This window comes from Melanerpes formicivorus, unplaced genomic scaffold (genome assembly GCF_026170545.1).
Source record: "Melanerpes formicivorus ecotype bairdi unplaced genomic scaffold, bMelFor1.0.p_v2 SCAF_7, whole genome shotgun sequence".
Classification (NCBI taxonomy): domain Eukaryota; kingdom Metazoa; phylum Chordata; class Aves; order Piciformes; family Picidae; genus Melanerpes; species Melanerpes formicivorus.
The window spans coordinates 8,477,700-8,500,804 of NW_027142359.1; the positions used below are offsets into that span (position 1 = coordinate 8,477,700).

General features: G+C 43.6%; 1 protein-coding gene across 2 annotated transcripts in view; it reads left to right on the top strand.

Moving 5' to 3' along the window:
- Positions 1-18,138, top strand: part of CFH (complement factor H) — a 37,497-nt gene extending 19,359 nt beyond the window's left edge. The window contains exons 10-24 of one of the 2 annotated variants that reach the window (XM_068140888.1): positions 1,320-1,496; positions 3,013-3,192; positions 3,340-3,513; positions 4,827-5,009; positions 6,043-6,225; positions 7,778-7,960; positions 10,252-10,431; positions 11,691-11,897; positions 12,688-12,864; positions 13,234-13,410; positions 14,358-14,534; positions 16,071-16,253; positions 16,947-17,147; positions 17,431-17,625; positions 17,758-18,138. In XM_068140888.1, the coding sequence (XP_067996989.1) occupies positions 1,320-1,496; positions 3,013-3,192; positions 3,340-3,513; positions 4,827-5,009; positions 6,043-6,225; positions 7,778-7,960; positions 10,252-10,431; positions 11,691-11,897; positions 12,688-12,864; positions 13,234-13,410; positions 14,358-14,534; positions 16,071-16,253; positions 16,947-17,147; positions 17,431-17,625; positions 17,758-17,759 (2,579 nt within the window). In that variant the 3' untranslated portion in view covers positions 17,760-18,138. The remainder of the gene's footprint in view (positions 1-1,319; positions 1,497-3,012; positions 3,193-3,339; positions 3,514-4,826; positions 5,010-6,042; positions 6,226-7,777; positions 7,961-10,251; positions 10,432-11,690; positions 11,898-12,687; positions 12,865-13,233; positions 13,411-14,357; positions 14,535-16,070; positions 16,254-16,946; positions 17,148-17,430; positions 17,626-17,757) is intronic. The other variant, XM_068140889.1, reaches the window with a different exon arrangement.
- Positions 18,139-23,105: the final 4,967 nt, after the last annotated feature.

Consider the following 23,105-nt stretch of genomic DNA (forward strand, 5'->3'; position numbering starts at 1 on the left):
GTGAAATCTTCTTATTACACAGCGGTGCAGTAATATCATAAATGGTAATTGTTCCCCTTGCATGGTCTGTCCGTAATTTGTCTCCTTTTAGCCTCTCACAGTGCCACCTGTTCCTTGTTTCTCTTGCTTCCTTTCCAGTTGGCACCACACTGGAAAGGGAAGGGAATAGTAAAGTTAGCTCCCTTAACTCTGTTTCCAGCTTTTGTTCCTGACCTGCACTAAGTCCAGAATTGCTAGAATGTCTTACAGAAGCTTTAAATACTTTACATAATAATTTCATGTGGACACAAGGAATAATTCAGCCTAACTTTTCTGGGACTGTACAAGTATATGTTTTTTAAGAAACAGTTCCACTCTGATAGAGTCACCAACCATAGAATGTTTTGGACAGCCACCCACTGAGATTTTTTGACATGACTATGAGCAAGTGATATAATCCTATTCCTAGTGTTAGGCAATTATGGGCATCACTGGCATAAACACCAAAACTTTTGATGTGAAATGCAAACTTTTGAAGCTGTTACACTAAAGTGTCATCAACTCTGTGCCCAACATTCAATTACATCCTCTTAGTGTTCCTCAAATACCTTTCACATCCACCCCTATCTTTATTTCCTTGCTTTTCTAATGCACAAATATTGTGGTTTGCTGTAGTGTGAATTTTTTAAGATGAAGAAACTCTTTCACAGAATGATTTCTTAGTAAAGAATTCAGCATACTATGGAAGTTTTCATTCTGAATACAAGACCCATAGCATCCAAACAAGACATCTGATTCCCATCTTTTTAGGCTAGCTTAAACAATGTATTCCAAGTGATATGAACTCAGTTACAACATTTGGTGTGTCTGCGCTAGTGTTTTTGTGGGCAAGAGGGGACTTTTGGTACAAATTTGCTTTAGCTCTGCAGTATGTGTGCTTTGAATGACTTCTCTTTACCAGCACACTGTGGTCACCTCTGATACTGCTGCCCTTGTGGTATGCACAGGACGGCCTCTTCAGGCCTGCACAGTGCTGCACATGCCCAATGCAGATTTCATTTCTAGTGGACACCAGGTGTGGACATACAATTTTGGAAGCTTTAAGGACTGCTGCAAATCAAACCTCTGTCTAACACCGTGCTGCATGAGGTGGTAACTGTGCACTTCAACTTCTTGCTTTCCAGTTGTAACCCTGGAGGAGAGCTCAATGCAGAAATGAAAATTCATGTGCTCTTAAAAATTATCTGAATCCCACTGCTGTTTTATTTCTCATCCTGTGTCTTACAAGCAGGTAGTTTCGCAGTTGTTTACTTGTCAGAAATTCTGTCTGTCTCTTTCAGAAATGTGCCAGAAGACAGATTTTGACAATGGTTATTTCACCGCAAGAAAGCAAACATTTGCCTTAGAGGAGGTGGTCCGCTATAGTTGTCATCCTGGTTTTGTAACTCTAAAAGGAGAAGAAAAAGGAACGGTACGGTGTCGGGACAAGGGCTTGACTCCACTGCCGAAGTGCATCAGTGAGTAGCATAAATTCTTCAGAGCTCCCTACCATTGTCACTGGGTCAGACATGACATCCGATGTACTCAGATTTTTGTCAACTAGATTGGTAGAGTCTTCTTACTGGGCAGAGAGAGACTCAAATAGAGGAGTGATCCCCCAAGACATTAGCCTTTCTGGGGCTCCAAAAACTAAAGGAATTGAATGAGGCAGGAAAATATCTGCTGCCTTCAGGGTGAGCCATTTTTTTAGACCTCTGTAGCATGAAGTAGCTAGATAGTAATCACTGACTCTTCAGTGATTCTTACCTGATGAAAAGTACTTATGCCCAAATTTACTCCCAATTATCCTGTCATTCACACATGAGGGAAAGTCTATGAAGAAAGGCCTGAGAACCAAGGGATTCTGCCAAGAACTTTCTCTAAAAGTGACCACACTAGAGAAAAAATGGGATTCATTATTTGGAAAGCTGTTACCATTACGCATAAAAAGCACTATGCACATGTCTGCCCTGGAGTGTTAAAGTACACTTGTGAGAAATACTGCAGCACTTCTTCCTGAAAATATTCCCAAACTTTTGTTGTCTTTTTCTTCTTAGAAGTTCCTGAACCTTGAATACAGGTGTAGGATAGCAAAAGAAGCAATTTGATCTTCCAGTGCTACAATACTGACCAGCTTTAGCTGACATTTTATGACAGTACATTAGAGGTTGGAAGGGTCCTCCAGAGATCGAGTCCAACCCCTCTGCCAAAGCAGGATCACCCAGGGTAGTCTGCACAGGAACACATCCAGACAGGTTTTGAATGTGTCTAGAGTAGGAGACTCTGCAGCCTCTCTGGGCAGCCTGATCCAGTGCTCTGTCATCCTGACTGTAAAGAAGTTTCTCCTCATGTTGAGGTGAAATCTTCTATGTTCAGGCTTGTTTCTTGTCTTATTACTGTGCACCCCCAAAAAGAGCTTGGCCCCCTCCACTTGACACTCACTCCTCAAATATTTATACACATTGATGAGATCTGCTCTCAGTCTTCTCCAGACTGAACAGCCCCAGGGCTCTCAGTGTTTCTTCATAGGGGAGATGCTCAAGCCCCCTAATCATCCTCGTGGCTCTCTGTTGGATTCTCTCAATTCTCTCTCTTGTTCTTTTATTTCAGTCTGCCTTTACCTAGATATTTGCAGCCTTTTTTCTCTCACCCCCTCACAAATGATCACAGGGAACAGGAGTATGAACTGGTTTTGCTTTGACACCACTAATAATAATTTGTAGCAGAAAGAAAGGAAGTGAATCTAAGGAAGAAATATTTGTGCTAGTTATTACCCCTAGACACATAGTTCTGAAGATGAATGCAACAGATATGACATGAATATGCTACATATGATGTTCTACATTCATATTCTGCCAATGCAGAACTTTTAATGCCTCACATATACCCAGCAGTTCAATAGCCTAGCACACACTAAAGCACTCCAGAAATGATGCTCCCAAAGAGCAGTGCTTGTGGATCACAAAATGCACTAAGCTTTGTTTTATTCTACAGAATCATGTAATGCACCTTATTTGGACATTTTGAATTACCCTGCAAATAAGACTCTGTTCATCCCTGAAGATACAATTGAATATGCGTGTTTGGAGGGATATCAAACTGCAAACAAAACCCCGACTGGTACCACAAGGTGTGGCATAAATGGTGAATGGAGTCCAACACCTCAGTGTCTCGGTAAATATTGTTTGCTAATCAGTGTAGCTTGACATACACTTTGTGAAGCTTTTTTTAAGGCTTTCTTTGATTTTGTTCTAATCAGTAGCATTTCAGGTAATTTCTTGTAGGGTATACACTGCATGTTAACATATTTTGTCTTTGTAGCAATAGAATGTGAAATGCCATCATTGCCCAATGGAGATTTTTCTCCCAAGATGGGTGTATACCACAATGGAGATGTTGTGAACTTTACGTGTGCAAACAATTATGTAAGACTGGGACCTGCCTCTGCTCAGTGCTATTACTTTGGATGGTTTCCATCACCGCCATTGTGTAAAGGTAATTCTCCTGTTAACTTTATTGCCGTCTGAAATAGGTCCTGGACATCTTCTGTAAACCACCCTTCCTCCCAAGAACAAGTATTCTATCATTTTCTCTAAGAGGGCAGGAACTGGTCCTCTTTGGATCTTGGAATCCAATCTTAGAATCCAAATCTTAGAAGGGTCCAGGCTGGAAGGGACCTCCAAAGGTCATCCAGTCTGACCTCCCCACAGCCAGCAGGAATATCCCCAACTAGATCAGGTTGCCCAGGGCCTTCTGGAGCCTCACCTTGAATATTTCCAGGGAAGGGGCCTCAACCACCTCCCTGGGCAGCCCTGGCATCATTTCATAATGTTTTCCTCTCAGTGAAGGATTTTACCTGTGAAACCCTTCTGTAGTGGTTTGAGCCTTAACTGAGAGTTAAAAGCTCAAATGGGGAAAAGGCTGAGAATCTCTTCCCCATTCCCCCCCCACCTCCTCCCTCCAAACAGGGAGAGTCAAAAAAAAAAAAAAGGGTAAGGAGCAAATCCACTAAACAACAATCTGGAGTCAGCTTGGAAGTAGAGAGGCAAATAATTTTTTTCTTCAAATTATATATATGACAATAACAGAGAAAAAAAACGGTTCGCAAGGGCAAGGAACAAGAATGGATGGGAGGGGGACAGGAAAGAATAATACAAAACCAGTCTTTCTCTGAGGAGGTGCAGAGGCAGCAGGGAAAAGGATCAGGTCCGGCCACGTGGCTGAGGATCAGGAGGGCAGCTGCAGTAGCTCTCATCCAGCAGAGGCAGGAGCCAAAAAGGAGAACCAACAGCTATGATGTCCTGCTTTTTATACCCTAGCTGGGCAGGGAGGGGGGAGTGGAACAGACTTAGCTTTCCCAGGGGGGAAACGCCCTTCAGGGAGTGTAAAGTACCGCAAGCCCTCCACCCTGCTTTCTTCTTTGGTTTTCAGAAAAGGGCGTTAACCCACCACACCTTCTCACTTTTTTTTTTTTTGTGTGTGTGTTTTTAAAAGAATATTGAAGTCATCAATGTAACACCTTTTTTAGTCTGAAAACTGGGTTAATTTTGGCTACCACTTCTTTGATCATAGCAGGCAACTGACAGTGCATGGAAGAGATTAGAGCAAGCCATAATTGCACATATCTGTTTGTAAACTCCAGCCCAACATGAATCCAGATACTCAAAGGCATAAACCAATGACCTCTTTAATTTGTTTTACTGATTTTTTTTCTTAAGTTTAAACGATGAATTTTATTTATTTTGTGTTGCATATAAGTGTGCTAGAAGTACTGAGTTCAGAGCATAGGTTTGATCTCTTGATTTCAGCAAGTCCCACAGGCTGTGGACCTCCACCTGAGATTACCAATGGAACTATTACTGAAGGCATTGTGGAACAATATCAGCATGGTGCCAGAATGCAGTATGAATGCAACATTGAATTTAAATTGGTTGGATCAAAGGAAATAGAATGTGTTGATGGACAGTGGTCATCTCCTCCCTCTTGCATTGGTAATCTATGTAACTCTTACTTGTGAAAAGTCTGTAATTCACCATAGGCTAATATCTCACAGGTACAGTCACAATTAAAATGACATATTTACAGGTGTAATAGCTTATGTTCAGAACCATGTTATGGATGAAAAGTAAATACACTCTGTATGTAAAGCCAAAACTTTACTAGTAGTATAATTGAAATCTGAACTGTCCAGTCAAAGGACTGTGAGTCCAGATCAGATTATTCTAGAAAGAAAATAAATACATAATATGTAAAGAATAACTGTAAATACAGAATATTTAAATAATACAATTTATCATATATAGTTACAATTGTTATACACACACTTTATCTTATTTACCTCTCTGCCCAGTTTTATGCTCACCCTTCCACTGCCCCTTTGGGTCCTAGGTGTGTTTTGCAGAGAAGTTACTGCACACTCTCAGTATTTCAAGTCATAGAGAGGAATAAGATGTCAATGCTGATGATTTCTTCTTCCTCCTTTCAGGATGTGCTTGGGATAATGTTTACGTTTGCTAACATGCTTTTATGCCTTGCCCATTTCTCACAGGTCTACAAGTTCTGAATTAGATCTGTTAAGTGTGTTTTAAATGTGTTAGATACTTGTTCCTTGTTCTTTGTGTTGCCTCTAAACCAGTTTTGATCAGCTCCAAGTCTAAGCTGGTCTTTTGTGGACTATTCATAGCCTTGGGGTGCCAGGCTATGCCCTGGTCCAGGTCAGTTTAATTAATGGAAGGTTTTATTTACACATCAGGGTTTATGTATGAATGAAAAACACTTTGGGAAATCAAAGTTAGCTGAAACTACTTGTGATGCATGCCACAAGTATGCACAGTGATGGAAAAAGAAGGGAAAAGAGAGGAGAGGGATTTAGTAAACTTGTTAAAAGATGTACATGCTCTGTGTTGAAATTTAGATGTTAGCATGAATGGGAGTAGGTTTGACTTACCAAATATTTTTAAATTCTTCCAACTATTCATACATGACTCCACTATTACTGTCAACTACTTCTACTCTTTTCAACAGAAGACAAAACGCCATGCAGATCACCTTCCTCTCTTCCCAACGTTGTGCTTTATCAGCAAGACCAGCCCCAGTTCTCCCATGGTGATGAAGTAATTTGTGGATGTAAAAAACACTTTCGCAGCTCTAAGGGAAAGAAAATAAGATGTCTTAATGGGGAATGGAAACCTTTCCCGCTCTGTGCTGGTAATCTGTTTCCATAATGTTGCCATAGTACTTCAGATTGGAACATAACATAGACCTATGCAAAACTTTAAGGGCTTTGGCTATCAATACTTAGCCAGAGATACCAGAGTCTTATCTATCCAAGGGGACTTCTATTTACTCCTTATGTGAACCTGTCCTTCATCCAGGAAAGATTCTTCATGCATGGGGAAGGAAATTACACTTGCACAATGGGAAAATATCAAACAGGAGAGTACACCTTTGATGTATGGTGGCTTTTACCTGTTTCCAATGTTCCTTCCCGGTAACACCTTTCAGAAGCCCTGAGACATACCTGCAACATAGTGGTATTCATGTTTCATTAATTACCAGTAGTTTTATATCTCTGCATACTACTTTGCTTCTTTAAAAATCCTACTGGGAATTAAAAATCATATTAATAGCCACAATGTGTGAGGCTTATCCCATACTCACTATTTAGTGGATTAGTCCTTTTAATTTCTGATCAGTAGTTTTGTTTTGGTGTTTTGATTTGTTTTGTTTTTCTCATATTCCCATGTCGTTTTGCTTGTCTTTTAAAAAAATATCAAACAAAGCCTTTTCTGATGAAAAAGAAAAAATAAATTACATTGGAGTCAGTAATTTGAGACAAAAAGCAGTGCCACATGAAGGAATCGTATCTGGTATAAATTACTCCAATACTTCACTTATCTTTAACAGAATACAATGTATGATATATCCAAGTCTTGATCCTCTCCTTTTCTTCAGAAATTATTTTATATTCATCAGTTATTTGAGTACACTGTATCTTTTATTTACAGTTATGTTGTGAGGACTGAATCTGGCACAAAACACAACCTGCTTGCCTTTCACAAGTAGCTTGTGTTCTAACTCCCAGAATCACCAGTCGAGAACACAGGGACGCTTCCACAGGAAATTGACACCTGATGCATATGTACTGTGGAGTGGTACTTCCCATATGCTCCTGTTTCTACAAGAAAAGAAAAAAAGATTTTGGGGAAGAAAGGAATGCTTAGTTTTGATATATTTGCTGCACTCAGCAAATGGATCCTGTCAACAAGAGGACACAGTCTCAAGCTGTGGAGGGGGAAGTTTAGGCTTGATCTTAGAAAGAAATTCTTTGCAGAAAGAGAATGGAATGGGCTGCCCAGGGAGGTGGTGGGGTTGATGTCCCTAGAGGTGTTTTAAGAAAAGCCTGGATGAGGCACTTAGTGCCATAGTCTAGTTGGTTAGATAGGGTTGGGTGATTGGTTGGGCTTGATGATCTTGGAGGTCTTTTCCAACCGGGTTGATTCTGTGATTCTATAACATAAAAACGATTGCTTTGTGAGTGGGAACAGTCTCTGCTGGAACATAACTGGAACAAAAATACCATTCTGTTGCTGTAATCTAGAAATCTGAGTAGTGACTGCAAACTGCAGTAAAGAAAAAAACACTTTCACCTGGGCATTCATGAGGAAGCTGATGAGACCTCTTCATCAGTGAATGTGTGTGTATGTATTATTAGAACCAAATCTGTTGTTTAGCAATTTTTGTTGATTTTTTTCCTCAGATCCATATCCTCAGTGTGCCCTTCCCAGGGATGTTGAGCTGGTGCGCAACAATCGTGCTTCCAAGATGAGACAAGAGAGTGAGCTCCCTGCAATTATACATTATAAATGCACATCAGCTGACAAGAGCACTAAACAGGCAATTTGTGTGTCTGGGAAGTGGTCACCAGAGATTGAATGTGGAGGTAAGTTTTTACATTTGCATACAATTTATTCTTTTTATGTAGGAATGTGTCCAGTTCTGGGCTCCCCAGTTCAAGAGGGACAGGGATCTACTCAAGAGAGTCCAATGGAGGGCTATGAGGATGATTGAGGAACTAGAGTGCTGCCCTGTAAGGAGAGGCTGAGAGCCCTGGATCTGTTTAATCTGGAGAGGAGAAAACTGAGAGGGGATTTAATAAATGTTTATAAATATCTGAGGACTGGGGGTCAAGAGAGAGGGGACAGGCTCTGCTCAGTTGTACCCTGTGATGGGTGCAACTCAACATGAGGAGAAATTTCTTCACTGTGAGGGTCACAGAGCACTGGAACAGGCTCCCCAGAGAGGTTGTGGAATCTCCTTCTCTGAAGACTTTCAAGACCCATTTGGATGCATTCCTGTGCCACCTGTGCTAGATTCTATGGTCCTGCTCTGGCATGGGGGTTGGACTCTATGAGCCAATCAGATCCTGGGCTGCATCAGGAGAAGTGTGGCTAGCAGGTCGAGGGAGGTGATCCTCCCCCTCTACTCAGCCCTGGTGAGACCCCACCTGGAGTACTGTGTCCAGTTCTGGAGCCCCTATTACAAGAGGGATGTGGAGGTGCTGGAACGTGTCCAGAGAAGGGCCACGAGGATGATCAGAGGGCTGGAGCACCTCTCCTATGAGGACAGACTGAAGGAGTTGGGGCTGTACAGTCTGCAGAAGAGAAGGCTCCGAGGTGACCTAATTGTCGCCTTCCAGTATCTGAAGGGGGCCTACAGGAAGGCAGGGGAAGGACTTCTCAGGATATCAGGTAGTGATAGGACTAGGGGGAATGGAATGAAGCTGGAGGTGGGGAGATTCAGGCTGGATGTGAGGAGGAGGTTCTTCACCATGAGAGTGGTGAAACCCTGGAATGGGTTGTCCAGGGAGGTGGTCGAGGCCCCGTCCCTGGGGGTGTTTAAGAGCAGGCTGGATGAGGCTCTGTCCAGCCTGATCTAGTGTGGGGTGTCCCTGCCCATGGCAGGGGGGTTGGAACTAGATGATCCTTGTGGTCCCTTCCAACCCTGAATGAAACTATGAAACTATGAAACTATCTTTGGAGGTCCCTTCCAACCCCTAACATCCAGTGAGACTGTGAATGATACATGCTCAACGTTAAAGCTTCTTAGCATGGCTGTGTCCATAGTCTGAAACAGAAATGCTCACAAGCTTATGTATGTATATGCTTACTTGATCAGATGGTAATTGGTGGTCATGAATAATCAGAGGAATCGTTTAAACAGTTAAACAGGTTTAGAGACACAAATAAGTGAGGCAGTCTTAACCATCTCTGTTCTGTCACTTCTGATGTAAGGTAAGATGCAGTTTGAGCTCAGATCTTCTAAAGGGCTCTACCCTGGTGCAAATGAGAGTAGCATATAGCTCAAACTCCAGTCAAGATTCTTTTATTTCCTGCAAACTTTCAAAACTTTTCAGTTCCTGATTTTTTTCCCCTCTGTTGTTTCCAATTGCTTCCTATCAAAATGAAGAAAAAAAATGGAGCTGTCCAATTCAAAAGTGCAGACCTAGCAGAGACTGCCCTTTATGTAGGAGGTGTGATTGTAATCACTGCCTCATTGCCTGCTTTGATTATGCTGCAGTCATGGGAAATGATGTGTAAAGGAGGGAGAAGTAACAGAATGGCAGTCATCTTTCTAAAAACAAGAAACCAAGTATCCCTACCCTCTCAGCTTTCCAGAACCACTGGCAGCAACAAACCATGATCTAGTGGTCTCCTCCTTCCTAGATTTACCTCCTTGTCTACCTTTATCTTTCCTTTTGTGGAAGCAGCCCTTTGTTCCTGGTGATGCAAAACTAAACTTTATTTCTTTGTTTCCTTTTGTGGTTCTCATTTATCTCTGTTATCAGCTAGATCTGAAAAGAGACACAACAGTAAGATGAAAAGAGGACCCCAGAGGCTGGTCCAGATCTCCCAAAGTAGTTCAGCATAGAGAGAGGACAGGGAAAGCAAACAAGATTCTGTGGCAATGCATGAGGGAAAAGAGGGACTACAAGAAGCTCCATTGGTATAGGTGACTGTGACTGTCTTTTATGTGAGCCTGAAAGCATATAAGCAGCTAAAGGCAGCTCTGGTGTTTCTGAAGCAAAACAAAATAATCATATTAATTAAATTTTCAGCTAGCTGCTGAAGTGTTATCTAACACCAGCAATTTCTTAGTTGTTTGTGTTGTAATCTGTGATGCACTCTTATGCTTTATCTTATGCTCTATTATAACATGAGCATTTGTCCTTAGCTGTGAAGACTCTGTGCCCACCTCCACCCCAGGTGCCTGGTGCTCAACAGATAACAGTGGGGAAAAACTACAAGAATGGGAGTAAAATACCTTTTTCGTGTCTGGAGAGTTTCCAACTCATCGGCGCCAATGAAATAACATGTGTAGAAGGGAAATGGCAATCACCACCTCACTGTGTGGGTCAGTAGCGGATTCTTGCTTTCTGTTTGTTTTATTGTGAATTTCTATGCATCAGCAGCAGGAGCATGTCATTATCAGGAAGAGGTAACTGCAGAAAAGCAGAAGCAGTTCAGTTGCTAAAGGAAGTGGAGTTAACCAACTGTTTTTATTTGTGCAAATTTACATCACACAGCATAGAAGATTTCCAAGTAGTCCCTCAACAGCTGTGTTTACTTGTTTGTTTGTTTCATATATTGCAGTACAGAGTCTTAGTTCTGACTGGGGACCTGTAATAGTATCCTAGTGAAAAAAAAAAAATCAGTATATTTTATTTATTTGTAGTAGTAAGAGTCTTCATTTTTCTCTTTTTTTTTGCTTCTTCCTGTAATAAGAATATAAATAATATTAAGGCATAACTCAGGCCATCTGGGCACAGGCCCAATGAGGTGCCAGCTGGTGACCGGTGTGCACCTACCAACCATGTTTGCAAAATTCTAATGCCACATGGCAGCTCTTCTTTTGTGTTGCCTGTGAGTCTCCATTTCTGCTGTTAAGCAGTAGACATAGAGAAAAATAACCAAAAACTAATGTTCATAAAGCAACTTTTACTGAAAAGTTACATAACAGGAACTTGGACTATAATTGGATGCTTTGCATCATGAAATTCAGTGCAAACAACTTAATGGATCAACCAGTAAAACCTCATTTACTAATTAATTTAAAGCATATATAAAATACAATTTAAATTCAGCCACTCTACAGTAGAATAAGAGAAGGTGGCATTTGGAGAACCCTCACAAGAGGGCTTCATAGAGATTTAATCCATTGTATGTATCAGGGAAAACATTATAATACTTTCTGTTCTCATTTTCATGGTGTGATCACAAAATTGCTCATGATATTGGTATAGATTTCTGAATGGTGGAAAAGCTATTGAGCTAACATTCTAGAAACTCACTGTCAGTCTCTCAAAACAAGGTAATATCTCCTCTGTTCCTCTGCTTATTAATTTTTCCCAGTTCTTGATGCTCTTAACTGTATCTCTTTGGTATGAACTGGAAAATTTGGTTCAAAGGAAAAGACAGAAATCCCATGTAGGAAAGAAAGAAGAGAGAAGATTTGGTTTGTGTATCTTAGCTACTTCTCAGTTTTCCCTTCAAACTGTTAGGTTATATTTAGATGATGACATCTTTTTTTCCTTTCCAGTTGTAGATGGCATGAATCATCAAAATATTAATTGTCTTGCATTATTAATTATCTGTGTTTTCTGTATCTTTTAGCAAGATCATGTTTGCCACCACAACCTCCAGAATGTGCTGATGGTTCCAGGCTGGAAACTCAGCACTTGGAAATTAAAAAAAATGGGGAAAGAATTTATCTGGATGGTGCTAGATTAAAGTATTTTCCTCGTTCTGGATACAAGTTACTTGGACCACCAGTGATAACTTGTTCTATGGGAAACTGGACTTCAGCTCCTATATGCTTGGGTAACATTAAAAATTACCTTTTTTTTTTTTTTTTTTTTTTTTTAAATGCATTCAGCAATGAAATTGAAAAGAATTTTAAACTGGAGGTTGATGGAGAAGGGCAACGAGGCTGGTGAGAGGCCTCGAGCACAAGCCCTACAAGAAGAGGCTGAGGGATCTGGGATTGTTTAGCCTGGAAAAGAGGAGGCTCGGGGGAGACCTTATTGCTGTCTACAACTACCTAAAAGGTGGTTGTAGCCAGGAAGGGGTTGGTCTCTTCTCCCAGGCAACCAGCACCAGAACAAGAGGACACAGTCTCAAGCTGCACCAGGGGAAGTTTAGGTTTGAGGTGAGGAGAAAGTTCTTCACAAAAAGAGTAATTGGCCAGTGGAATGGGCTGCCCACAGAGGAGATGGAGTCACCATCCCTGGAGGTGTTCAAGAGGGGATTGGACGTGGCACTTGGTGCTGTGGTTTAGTCATGAGGTCTTGGGTGACAGGTTGGACTTGATGATCTCTGAGGTGTATTCCAACCTTGTGTAGTGCAGTTTACTTTTTAAATATTCCTTTGTATTCTTGCAATCTTTGTTTGGTTTATGTCTCTGCCAGGTGAGGCCTGGATGATTTCTCACAATCCAAGGGTCTCATATCTACAGAGCCTGCTAGTGACTAGGAAGTGCTTTGATGATTCAGTGACGGAAACCACTTTGGTGTAGAAAAGCACAGAAGCCCTAAAGCATGTTTGGTGGAAGCACTATGGTCATTCTATGTGTATCAATTAGCACAAGCATCAGCTTTCTGTATCTTTTCAGAAATGCCATGTGGAAGTATTCCAAAAGTTGCCAACGCTCAGGCTGAGGGCAGAGACAAAGAAACGTTTGAGCCTGGTGAAACAATTAATTACCGGTGTGATGCAGGGTTCCTGGTTGTTGGTTCTCCCGAAATTATTTGCAGAGAAGGAAATTGGACAGCAGCACCCTTCTGTAAAGGTATAGGTTCCACTTCTAAGTAAGTAGTCTACGATCCTTCTTAGTCTTCCATGCTGTGAATTAAAATAATCTCATCTCAAGCATGCAGGTGAATCAGGCCTGGCCAGGCTTTGAATGGGCTGCTACAACAGCTATGTTTCTGGCTCCTGAGAAACAAGCAGGGTAGAGCCAGCAAAGAAATCATGTTCCCTGTGGGCAGAAGCTAGTAGATGAAACTAAGCTGTCTGCTGAAACCAAGCAGAGGGCTATGGAGGAACGGATGCTGGCAGCAAAGCAGGAGATAACTAGCAGTTCTGGTGCTCCAGAATGCAGTGTGCTGGGATTGTCATGTTGCTGCACTCCTGGTCTTAGATGCATCTCTCTTTTCAGATGTTGCGTGTGGAGCTCCACCTGAAATTCCCAGTGCTGACATCACAAGCGTTCAAAAGGAGAGGTATCTACCAGGTGCCAGAGTGCATTATGAATGTAAAAGCCGTTTTCAAGTGCTGGATGAAAATTATATCACTTGTACAAATGGTGAATGGTCAAAACCACCAGCTTGCAGAGGTAGGAATCTGTGCTGTAATCTTACCTGCTAGCACAGAAGGGACAGTTTGTTTACCTAAAGACTTTACCTTTTTCACTTCTACTTTCTTTGTGTACCCCAACTTCAAATTTACTATTGCTTCCTTGCACAGCACTTTAATTTAGCTTGATGCTTCTAGAAACATTGGCAATATTTTTGTCATCAGGAAAAACATCTTGAAGAAGCAGGGCCCAAAATGTACTGCTCTGTCATGCTCCATATGATACTGGCCTTTCCCCAGAGTCCTTCAGTAGATAGACATGTAAGAGCTCATCTGTTCTGCTCAAGCCTGGCAAGGAGTCTCTGAATGGAAGAAGCAGTAGGGGAGAGAAAGAGCTGCTCTTCTCCAGAGCTCCACTCTAACCAATGCAGATCCCAGCAAAAACTCAGATCAAGACTATATAATATCTGCTAAGGCTGTGGAACTGGAAGCGTGTCTTTGTGACAAGGAACTGTTAGAAGCTGTGCTCCCATCCTCAGACACAAATCTGTGGCTGCAGGTTGAGCAAGTGCTGCTTGGCTTTCACACACCTCTACAGAGCTGACTGTGCTTATCCACCCCTGAGCAGTGCAAGCTGACAAGCTCCTCAAGTGCTGCTGGTCCTTCAGAGTTCTGTAGTTCAGCAGAACACCAGCTCAGCTGCTACCCATGAAAGCAAACTGCTGTGGCTTCTTGTGCCATTCTGTGTAGCTGTAGGAATGCTCTCACTGACCCTGCCATCCCCTGAGTGTGGCCAAGTGTTCTACTGCAGCTGTCACACTGTATTGCATTCTCTGTTGTGAACCCTTGGAGCTGTGATACAGCTGAGAAGGAAAACCTGAACAGAAATTGTAACCAAGTTGTTACCTTTAGTTACCTTTAACTGATAGCTGTATGGGGGAATGCCTCAATGACTACAATGCTGACTACTGCAGTCTGTCTTTTCAGATATAACATGTGAACCTCCTCCAGAAATTGCTGGTGGCACAGTTCAAGGTGCTAAAAAGGCAAGGTATGTGCCTGGGGAGAACGCTCGCTATCAGTGCTGGCAAGGCTTGGAGATGAGTGGCACTGCCACTGTAACCTGTCACAATGGCACCTGGACAGAGCTGCCAAAATGTAAAGGTAAGGTCTCTCTCTCTCTTCCTGCAGATGTTGTCACCTGTCACTTAGACTGTCATGAAGCTGACCTGGCAGCATTTATTTCATGGTATCACAGTACATTAGAGGTTGGAAAGAACCTTCAGAGATCATCCAATCCAACCCCCCTGCCAAAGCAGGATAACTTAAGGTAGTCCACAAAGTAATGCATCCAGGTGGGTTTTGAATGTGTCCAGAGAAGGAGACTCCACAACCTCTCTGGCCAGCCTGTTCCAGTTTCCTCACTGTAAAGTTTCTCCTCATGTTGAGGTGAAATCTTCTATGTTCAAGCTTGTACCTGTTGTTCCTTGTCTTATTAGTGCATGCCACCGAAAAGAGCTTGGCCCACTCCACTTGACACCCACCCCTCAAATATTTATAGACATTGATGAGATCTCATCTCAGTCTTCTCCAGATTTTGATCTTGTATTGTGCACAATTGCAATGTATCTGTCAAAGTCAGAAACAAGCCATTTTCTGGGGCATCTAGTCACATGAGTTTACCCCAGCTAAGTGACCTAGGTGGCTTCACTCAAGAGGGCCTGAATGGGAAAATTACCCTGAGACTGAAAGCAGTTGTTGACCAGGTCGATTTTAAGATCCATCCCTTGGTCTTCTTGGAATCAAATTTCTGTGCCTGCAGGAGGAGAAGAGAGTGAGAAATTTTGCCAACAGTATTAGAGAATAGAGCCCAGAGCTCCTCTGCTAGTTGATGTTCACATAGTGCAGGTGATGCACTGCAGTATTGAATGCCATGGAGCTGATGTAAGCCCATACCTAGGTACTGTGTTGGTGTCTCCTAAGATTTGATAAGCATGCTGAGTTATCTCATTTGTTTTCATTAGGCATACAAAAAGTTTCAGCATTTGAGTCAAGTATCACCTAGCAGGAAGGTGAATTAAGATCAGGCTCCATATTGTGGCTCTAGAGCACAGTGCCAAGTGCAGAGGCTCATTGCTAGTACCAAGGGATCAGAGTCTTCTCTGATGATTTCCTAGTGGAAGGGAGGCTGGAAGGCCAGGCTTGACAGCAGCATGTTGCTTGAATAGGTACAAAAATCTGTGGCACATGGCACCTGCCCAGCAGCCATAAGCAGCCCACAAAGTCCAAGGGCTGCCCCTTTAGTGATCACAGTGGTGCAGTTCAGTAACAGTCATTACTACCTGCATTCAGATCCACTTTGCTGCTGCTCAGGCAGTTCAGGGAGGAAGTGGCTGTCAGGCACAGCTACAGAAAGAGTAATGCTAAGCATTACACCATTAGGCAGGGCAGCAGGAGGTCCTGCAGCCAGCTGCAAGCACTTTGGCTCTGGGCAGACAGGATGAACTGGCAGTTGTGAATCTCAGCACTGTAGAAGTGAGAAACTCTTGCTATTTTTAACTTGCCAGGGATTTGGCTTTCTTTCTGCTTTTCAGTGGGTCTGAGGGTTGTGCCAACACATTGTTCAGCAGTATTTGTGGCCAGGCCTCTACCACAATTAAACTCTTGTGGCTTGCTCTCTGATTGGGATTTTTCTTCCAGGGATAACTAGGACATGTGGTCCACCACCAGTTATTGAAAATGGAGATCTTCTTTCCTTTCCCATGCAAGAATATCCCCAAGGAACAACTCTGACATACAAATGCCCAAGTTTCTACAACCTGGAAGGATCTCCAAATATCACCTGTAATAATGGCCAGTGGACAAGGCCTCCAGTTTGCCTAGGTAAGCTGAAGCACTTGCTGGGTGGCCAAAGACTGTGCGACTGCTCCAGTTGTCTTCTTAGATCCTGAAGACATCAGTTGTACAGCAGCACTTGTGCTGGTGGCTGCAAGGCCAGCAGGAAAAACCAGCAATGAGTCCTTATTTTGTCCAGAAGTTTCTTCTTGAAGCTAACTCATGTACTCCGCTCTGCTGCTGTGGGTTCAGGAAGGGGGAGTGTGGCTGACCATTGCTGTGTGAGGGAGCCTCCATCACTATGCAGGGCTCTCAAAGTTGGTTACTGCAGGCTGTGAGTGGGGATGATAAGTTTGAGTGCATGGCAGTTCTGGGGGAATCCAGGGTGCATCTGTGACATGGCCATGAGAAAACAAATTTGGAGGAGTGCTGAGCAGAAGGGAAGCAGACAACATAGGGAAGATCATTGGTGCCTGTTGATATTTCCAGATGTGCTTTGATCTTGTCCTGTGTGACTGTCAGAGTGAAAAAGCTTCTCCATAGCTCTGTGTAGGGTCTCAGCCATAGGCTTTTTTCCCTTTAGCTTAGCTGTGAATGTCTGTCCTGTCACAAGTAACAGAGGAGCAGAGCCAACAGATGGAAATGGGTTGTTGATGCAAACAATTGTACGCTCCACAGAAGAAGAGTTTCTTGTGGTGCTGCAGTATAACGTGATCACACTCTGCTTTTGCCTCTTTACAGTGGCCTGTACTGCATCTGCAGAAGACATGAACACAAACAATATTGAACTGAAATGGTCCAACAAGAAAAAGCTGTATGCCACGTCGGGTGACGTTATTGAGTTTCGGTGTAAAAGAGGTTATATGGAGGATCCAGCATCTTCCCCATTTAGAGTACTGTGCATGGAGGGCATATTAGAATACCCACAGTGCAAGCCAGCAAGTAAGTCATCTCCAACTGCAACTTAGCCACAGTTTTGTTTCATTTTTAGTGCTGAAGCCAAGGATGAAAGCCTTTAGCTTTCCTGTGGGAGCACCTGGGAAGGGGAAAGGGTATGGGAGTACCCTGTAAAGTACAGGGGCAGTGCCACAAAGAACATCATAACCAGCAGGGAAACACTGCTGGGAAAAGGGTTCTCAAGGGCACTCAACTGGTACCAAGGGTTTCAGAGTATCAGCTGTCCAGTGGGAGGTCTACAGGCAGATAATGAACGTACTTTTTGCAGAGGACTGCATCGTGAATCGGAGCATTCTAGACAGAAACCACATCACACTGCAGTCCCCGTGGCAGAGCCCTTCCACCTACAGCACTGGGGACTACATCTTATTCAGGTGCTACTGGAACTACCGCCAGGTTTCACGCCCTGAGGAGTTCAGAGTACAGTGCAAGAATGGAGTAATTGCATATCCTGTCTGTGGATGTAAGTGCTCGAGGGCATAGGGCAACATTGCCTGTCTGCCACACTGAGGAGCCACTGTGATGTGCCCAGGTTTGGTCTTCAAACCTTTTGCCTAAAACCACCACACCTTGTTTTCTTCTCTTTCTGCTGCAGGATGTTTGGATAAATGGAAATGGCATGAAGGAGCCCAGCTCTGGCAATGGAAAATCCTTCAAGCACCCCAGTGATTTGAGAGCAATCTTTCCTGGCCTTTCTCATTTTGCTGTGCTTGGTTTGCAGCTTAGCCAACGTTCTTTTCTTGGATTTGTTACTGTTTTTCTTTTTGTCACTGGATGATTGTGTTTACATTTTATCCATATTTTACTCATTTTTGTAAATGTGTTTACATTTTACTCAGCCAAAGAGTTGTGCTTGTGTTTTATCCATTCTATATCGATCTCGCTCTTGCTTTCATTAACCCCTGTATCCTGAAAGAGGCTGGCTTTGGTAGCATGTTGAGACAAGAATTAAAGCCCACAGATACTTTGTTCATCAGCAAGTAGAATGTGTTTGGCCTTGTCTGCGCTAGCTTCTTCTCCCTGCACTCACCTGGGGCCATTGCAGAGGTATGGCCCCTGACTGCCTGGTCAGGATGAGCAAGGGAATGGAGTCTCCTTTAAACAACTGAAGGAGATTTTTAGCTTGCAGACACAGTTCTTATAGGGAACTTGAACCTCCTTGATGTTTGGTGGAAGGGCAAGATGCTGGAATACAAGTAATGGAGGATTTCTTGAGGGAGGTAGAGATTACTTCTTGGTCCAGGTCCTGGAACAGGACCTGCCATCTTAGTAGGAGAGTGTCTTGATGGTGTCTTGATAGAGCCAAGACCTTGAGGTTTTTGGTAGTTGGTCCAATGATAACAAAGCAAATTATATGCTGCAGCTAACATTTCTATGTCACGGATATCTTGCTGATCAGGAGACGGTTCAAGAAGTTTCAACTGCCTCTTAGCTGGCTGTGTAGCTGAGATGCAGCTTCTTCTCTTGCTCTGCACTGTTTTAAGTGTTTTTGTAAGCCAGTACAGGAGGCCCACCTGGCACTGTGCAGCATGGGGCCAGCAGGGTATTGCTATTACTTTACACACTAAATGAATTGCATCATAATTGAAGTGCTGCTTGATACAACTGGCAGAACTTCAAGGCATCTCACAGAAAACCTTTTGTCTAAATGCAAGTCCACAAAAGCCTCAGTGACAAATACCCAATATTAACACCTGTATGAAGCATTTTTTAAGGAACTAAACACATTCTTTAGGAAAAAACCCACCGGAATATGAGCATGTAACGACTGTTTCCAGAAAGGCGTAGCATTTACTTGTAGTTAAGACTCTTACCAGCCCAGCATGACCCTAGGCATTAACTATGAAGCCCTGGAACCCCACAACTAATACATAACAAAGCTTTCTGGATTTCATCCTGAGCCAAATCTTTCTGGCTCACTTCCTCCTCCTCACCTTCTATTCCTCCTATACTGCAGAAACACTGCTCTCTTAGGAATCTTTACTCTTAGTATAGCACTAAGAACTTCTGAGCAGAAACATATTTTTATCATGTCTCACACAGCCAAAATACCTCCTCCTTCCTCTCTGAAAGTTTGAGACCACTGGAAGGAGGTTTTAATTCTGGTTTTATTGTCCTAAGGGGACAGGACAGAGAAGATGGAGCTATACCCTTTCAGGTGTACAGTATTGTTGAAGGCTCAGGGACAGGCTGTGCCAATGTGCCAGAAGATGAGCCGCCGGGGCAGACGGCCAGCCTGGATGGTTCATGAACTTTTAATGGAACTGAGGGAAAAAAAGAGGGTGTATCACCTTTGGAAGCGAGGGGAGGCAACCCACAGAATGTTTAAGGATGTTGCTAGGTCTTGTAGGAAGAGAATTAGGGAGGCAAAAGCACACTTGGAGCTTAAACTGGCCTCTACTGTGAAGGACAACAAAAAGTCCTTCTATAAATGCATTAATAGTAAGAGGAAGGGGAAGGAAAACCTCCACTCCTTGGTGGATACGGAGGGGAACATTGTAACCAAGGATAAGGAAAAGGCAGAGACACTTAACACCTTCTTTGCCTCAATTTTTACTAGAAGGGCAGAACGTCTTCCTGACAGCTGGCCTGCAGAGCTAGCAGAAGGAGCCAGGGAGCTGCACAGTTTCCCTATGTTCCATGAGGCGGTGGTTGGAACTCTCCTTAGCAGCTTGGATCCCCACAAGTCCATGGGACCAGATGGGATTCATCCTAGGGTGCTGAGAGAGCTGGCAGATGAGCTGGCCAAGCCACTCTCCATAATTTTCCAGCAGTCCTGGCTCACTGGCGAGGTCCCAGAGGACTGGAAGCTGGCCAACGTGGTGCCCATCCATAAGAAGGGCCGGTTGGATGAGCCAGGGAATTACCGGCCTGTCAGCCTGACCTCAGTGCCAGGCAAGATCATGGAACAGGTCATCCTGAGTTCAATAACACAACACTTACAGGATGGCCAAGGGATCAGGCCTAGCCAGCATGGATTTAGGAAGGGCAGGTCCTGCCTGACCAACCTGATCTCCTTCTATGATCAGGTGACCCGCCTGGTGGATGTGGGGAGGCCTGTTGATGTAGTCTACCTGGACCTCAGCAAGGCCTTCGACACCGTCCCCCATAGCAAACTGCTGGCCAAACTGTCAGCCCATGGCTTGGACGGGAGCACACTGCGATGGGTTAGGAACTGGCTGGATGGCCGAGCCCAGAGAGTGGTGGTGAATGGTGCCACATCCAGCTGGCAGCCAGTCACTAGTGGTGTGCCCCAAGGATCAGTGCTGGGCCCTGTGCTCTTTAACATCTTTATTGATGATCTGGATGAGGGCATTGAGTCCATCATCAGTAAATTTGCTGACGACACCAAGCTGGGGGCAAGAGTTGATCTGCTGGAGGGTAGAGAGGCTCTGCAGAGAGACCTGGACAGGCTGGACAGATGGGCAGAATCCAACGGCATGAGATTTAACACATCCAAGTGCCGGGTTCTGCACATTGGCCACAACAACCCCATGCAGTGCTACAGGCTGGGGTCAGAGTGGCTAGAGAGCAGCCAGGCAGAGAGGGACCTGGGGGTGCTGGTTGATGGTAGGCTTAACATGAGCCTGCAGTGTGCCCAGGCAGCCAAGAGGGCCAATGGCATCCTGGCCTGCATCAAGAACAGTGTGGCCAGCAGGAGCAGGGAGGTCATTCTGCCCCTGTACACTGCACTGGTTAGGCCACACCTCGAGTACTGTGTCCAGTTCTGGGCCCCTCAGTTTAGGAAGGATGTTGACTTGCTGGAACGAGTCCAGAGAAGAGCAACAAAGTTGGTGAGGGGTTTGGAACACAAGCCCTATGAGGAGAGGCTGAGGGAGCTGGGGCTGCTTAGCCTGGAGAAGAGGAGACTTAGGGGTGACCTTATTACTCTCTACAACTACCTGAAGGGAGGTTGTAGACAGGCTGATGATGGTCTCTTCTCCCAGGCACCCAGTACCAGAACAAGAGGACACAGTCTCAAGCTGCGCCAGGGGAGGTTCAGGTTGGATGTTAGGAAGAAGTTCTATACAGAAAGAGTTATTGCGCTATGGAATGGGTTGCCCGGGGAGGTGGTGGAGTCGCCGTCATTGAAGGTGTTCAGAAGGAGACTTGACGGGGTGCTTGGTGCCATGGGTTAGCTGTTTGGGTGGGTTGGATTGGTTGATGGGTTGGACACGATGATCTTGAAGGTCTCTTCCAACCTGGTTTGGTTTATTCTAATAAATTGACGGTTTATTCTGATAGGATGACAGACAAGACAGCAAGCTGCAGCAAACAAAATTACAGTTAGATACCAGGAAGAAAGATTCACTGTAAGGATAGACAAACATTGGAACAGGTTGCCTGAAAGGTTGGAAAATATCTTGTTAAGAGATATTAAAAATTCAGCCAGAGTCCTGGACAATCTGTTATCCTGCAATTCCACACCCAGCTATGCAGAAAGCCAGTTCAGGACTGTTAGAGAGTTAAACTGAGGTCTTTGGTATCTCAATGGTTATTTAAAATGTTGCTCTAGCACCACAGCTTGGCAAGCGTCTCTCTGCTTCCACACACACCTAGGAGGCCAGAAACACTCTTGGGCTTGCATATCACTGAGTCTCATTGGCACTACGTATTCCACACACACCCAAGTTTTGACAGATGTGCTTTCAGCATCCCACCCACACTAGAGCAGCATGGTGCCTACAGCAGCTCTCTGCTACCACAGCAGCATGTGGAGCTGATGTGTGTCTTCCCACGCTGGCTAAGCCACATTTGCATGAATATATTCTAACTTAGAAAATAACTGTAGTGGAAAGGAGTAATTAACAAAGCTTCCTTACCTTCCAAAAAACCAACTTCATTACTTCTTGTGTCTTCATTAAGTTGTTTTTTTGTTTTGTAAGATTTCATGCAGACATTTGGGCTTTCTCAGATTTTGAGACCCAAGTTTTGGGGCTGCAAGGGCAGACTGAAAGCTCACATTCAGTTTTTCATCCACAAACACCCCCAAGTTCTTCTTCACAGGACTGCTCTCAATCCATTCATTACTCAGCCTGTATTTTATGCTTGGGATTGCCCCAACCCACATGCAGAGTCTTGACCTTGGCCTTGCTGAACTTCACAAAGTTCTCAAGATCCCTGTGGATGGCATCCCTTCCCTCCAGTGGGGTCATTTTTAGCAACCTTGCTGAGGGCACACTCCACCCCCCACTGTGCACGTCCATAATGAAGTTCTTAAACAGTGTCAGTCCCAGACCTGACCCCTGAGAAACAGCACTCAGCACTGGTCCCCACTCTGTCACTGGGCCACTGGATGCAAATTTCTGAGTGCAACGATCCTGCCATCTATGAGCAGTCCATCTGGCAAATCCACATCTCTTCAACTGAGAAAAAAAGAGGTCATGCAGGACTGTGTCAAAATGTTATTGTAAAAAGCATGGAAAAAGTTATTTTTTTATCAACTTTTTTCCCCCCCACAAACTAATTGACTGAGTTTTGATTAAACAAGCAGAACTTATCTATTTCTTAAATGCTTTAATGTCTTTTTTTGTTTATTGTGTAACACTCACAAGCCTTGGCACACCATACAGTACAGCATACATGCAACGCTGCCACAAAAAGCTGAGGCTTAGACATAAAATAGCAAAAGACAAACCCAAACCAAACCTTTACAGAGGCTTTTTTTAATTAAAACATATCAAAAACGGATGCAAGGTAAACATTGTCCTCATTCCTGAACTTCCTTCGTGTCTTTGGTTACACGTGTTCACAGGCAGAGTGCCAAGAGCAACCTTGTTAAAAATCTCATTGGAAAAATCATATAAATTGGCCTGGATATTTTAATAGTTTAAATGCTCTTGGTTAGCAAAACAAATAGGCTTGGTAGTTTTTTAAAATAATTAATTGCTCAGTAGAATTTGTGCATTAAATGGTTTCATAGATCCCTTCAACACGATGCAA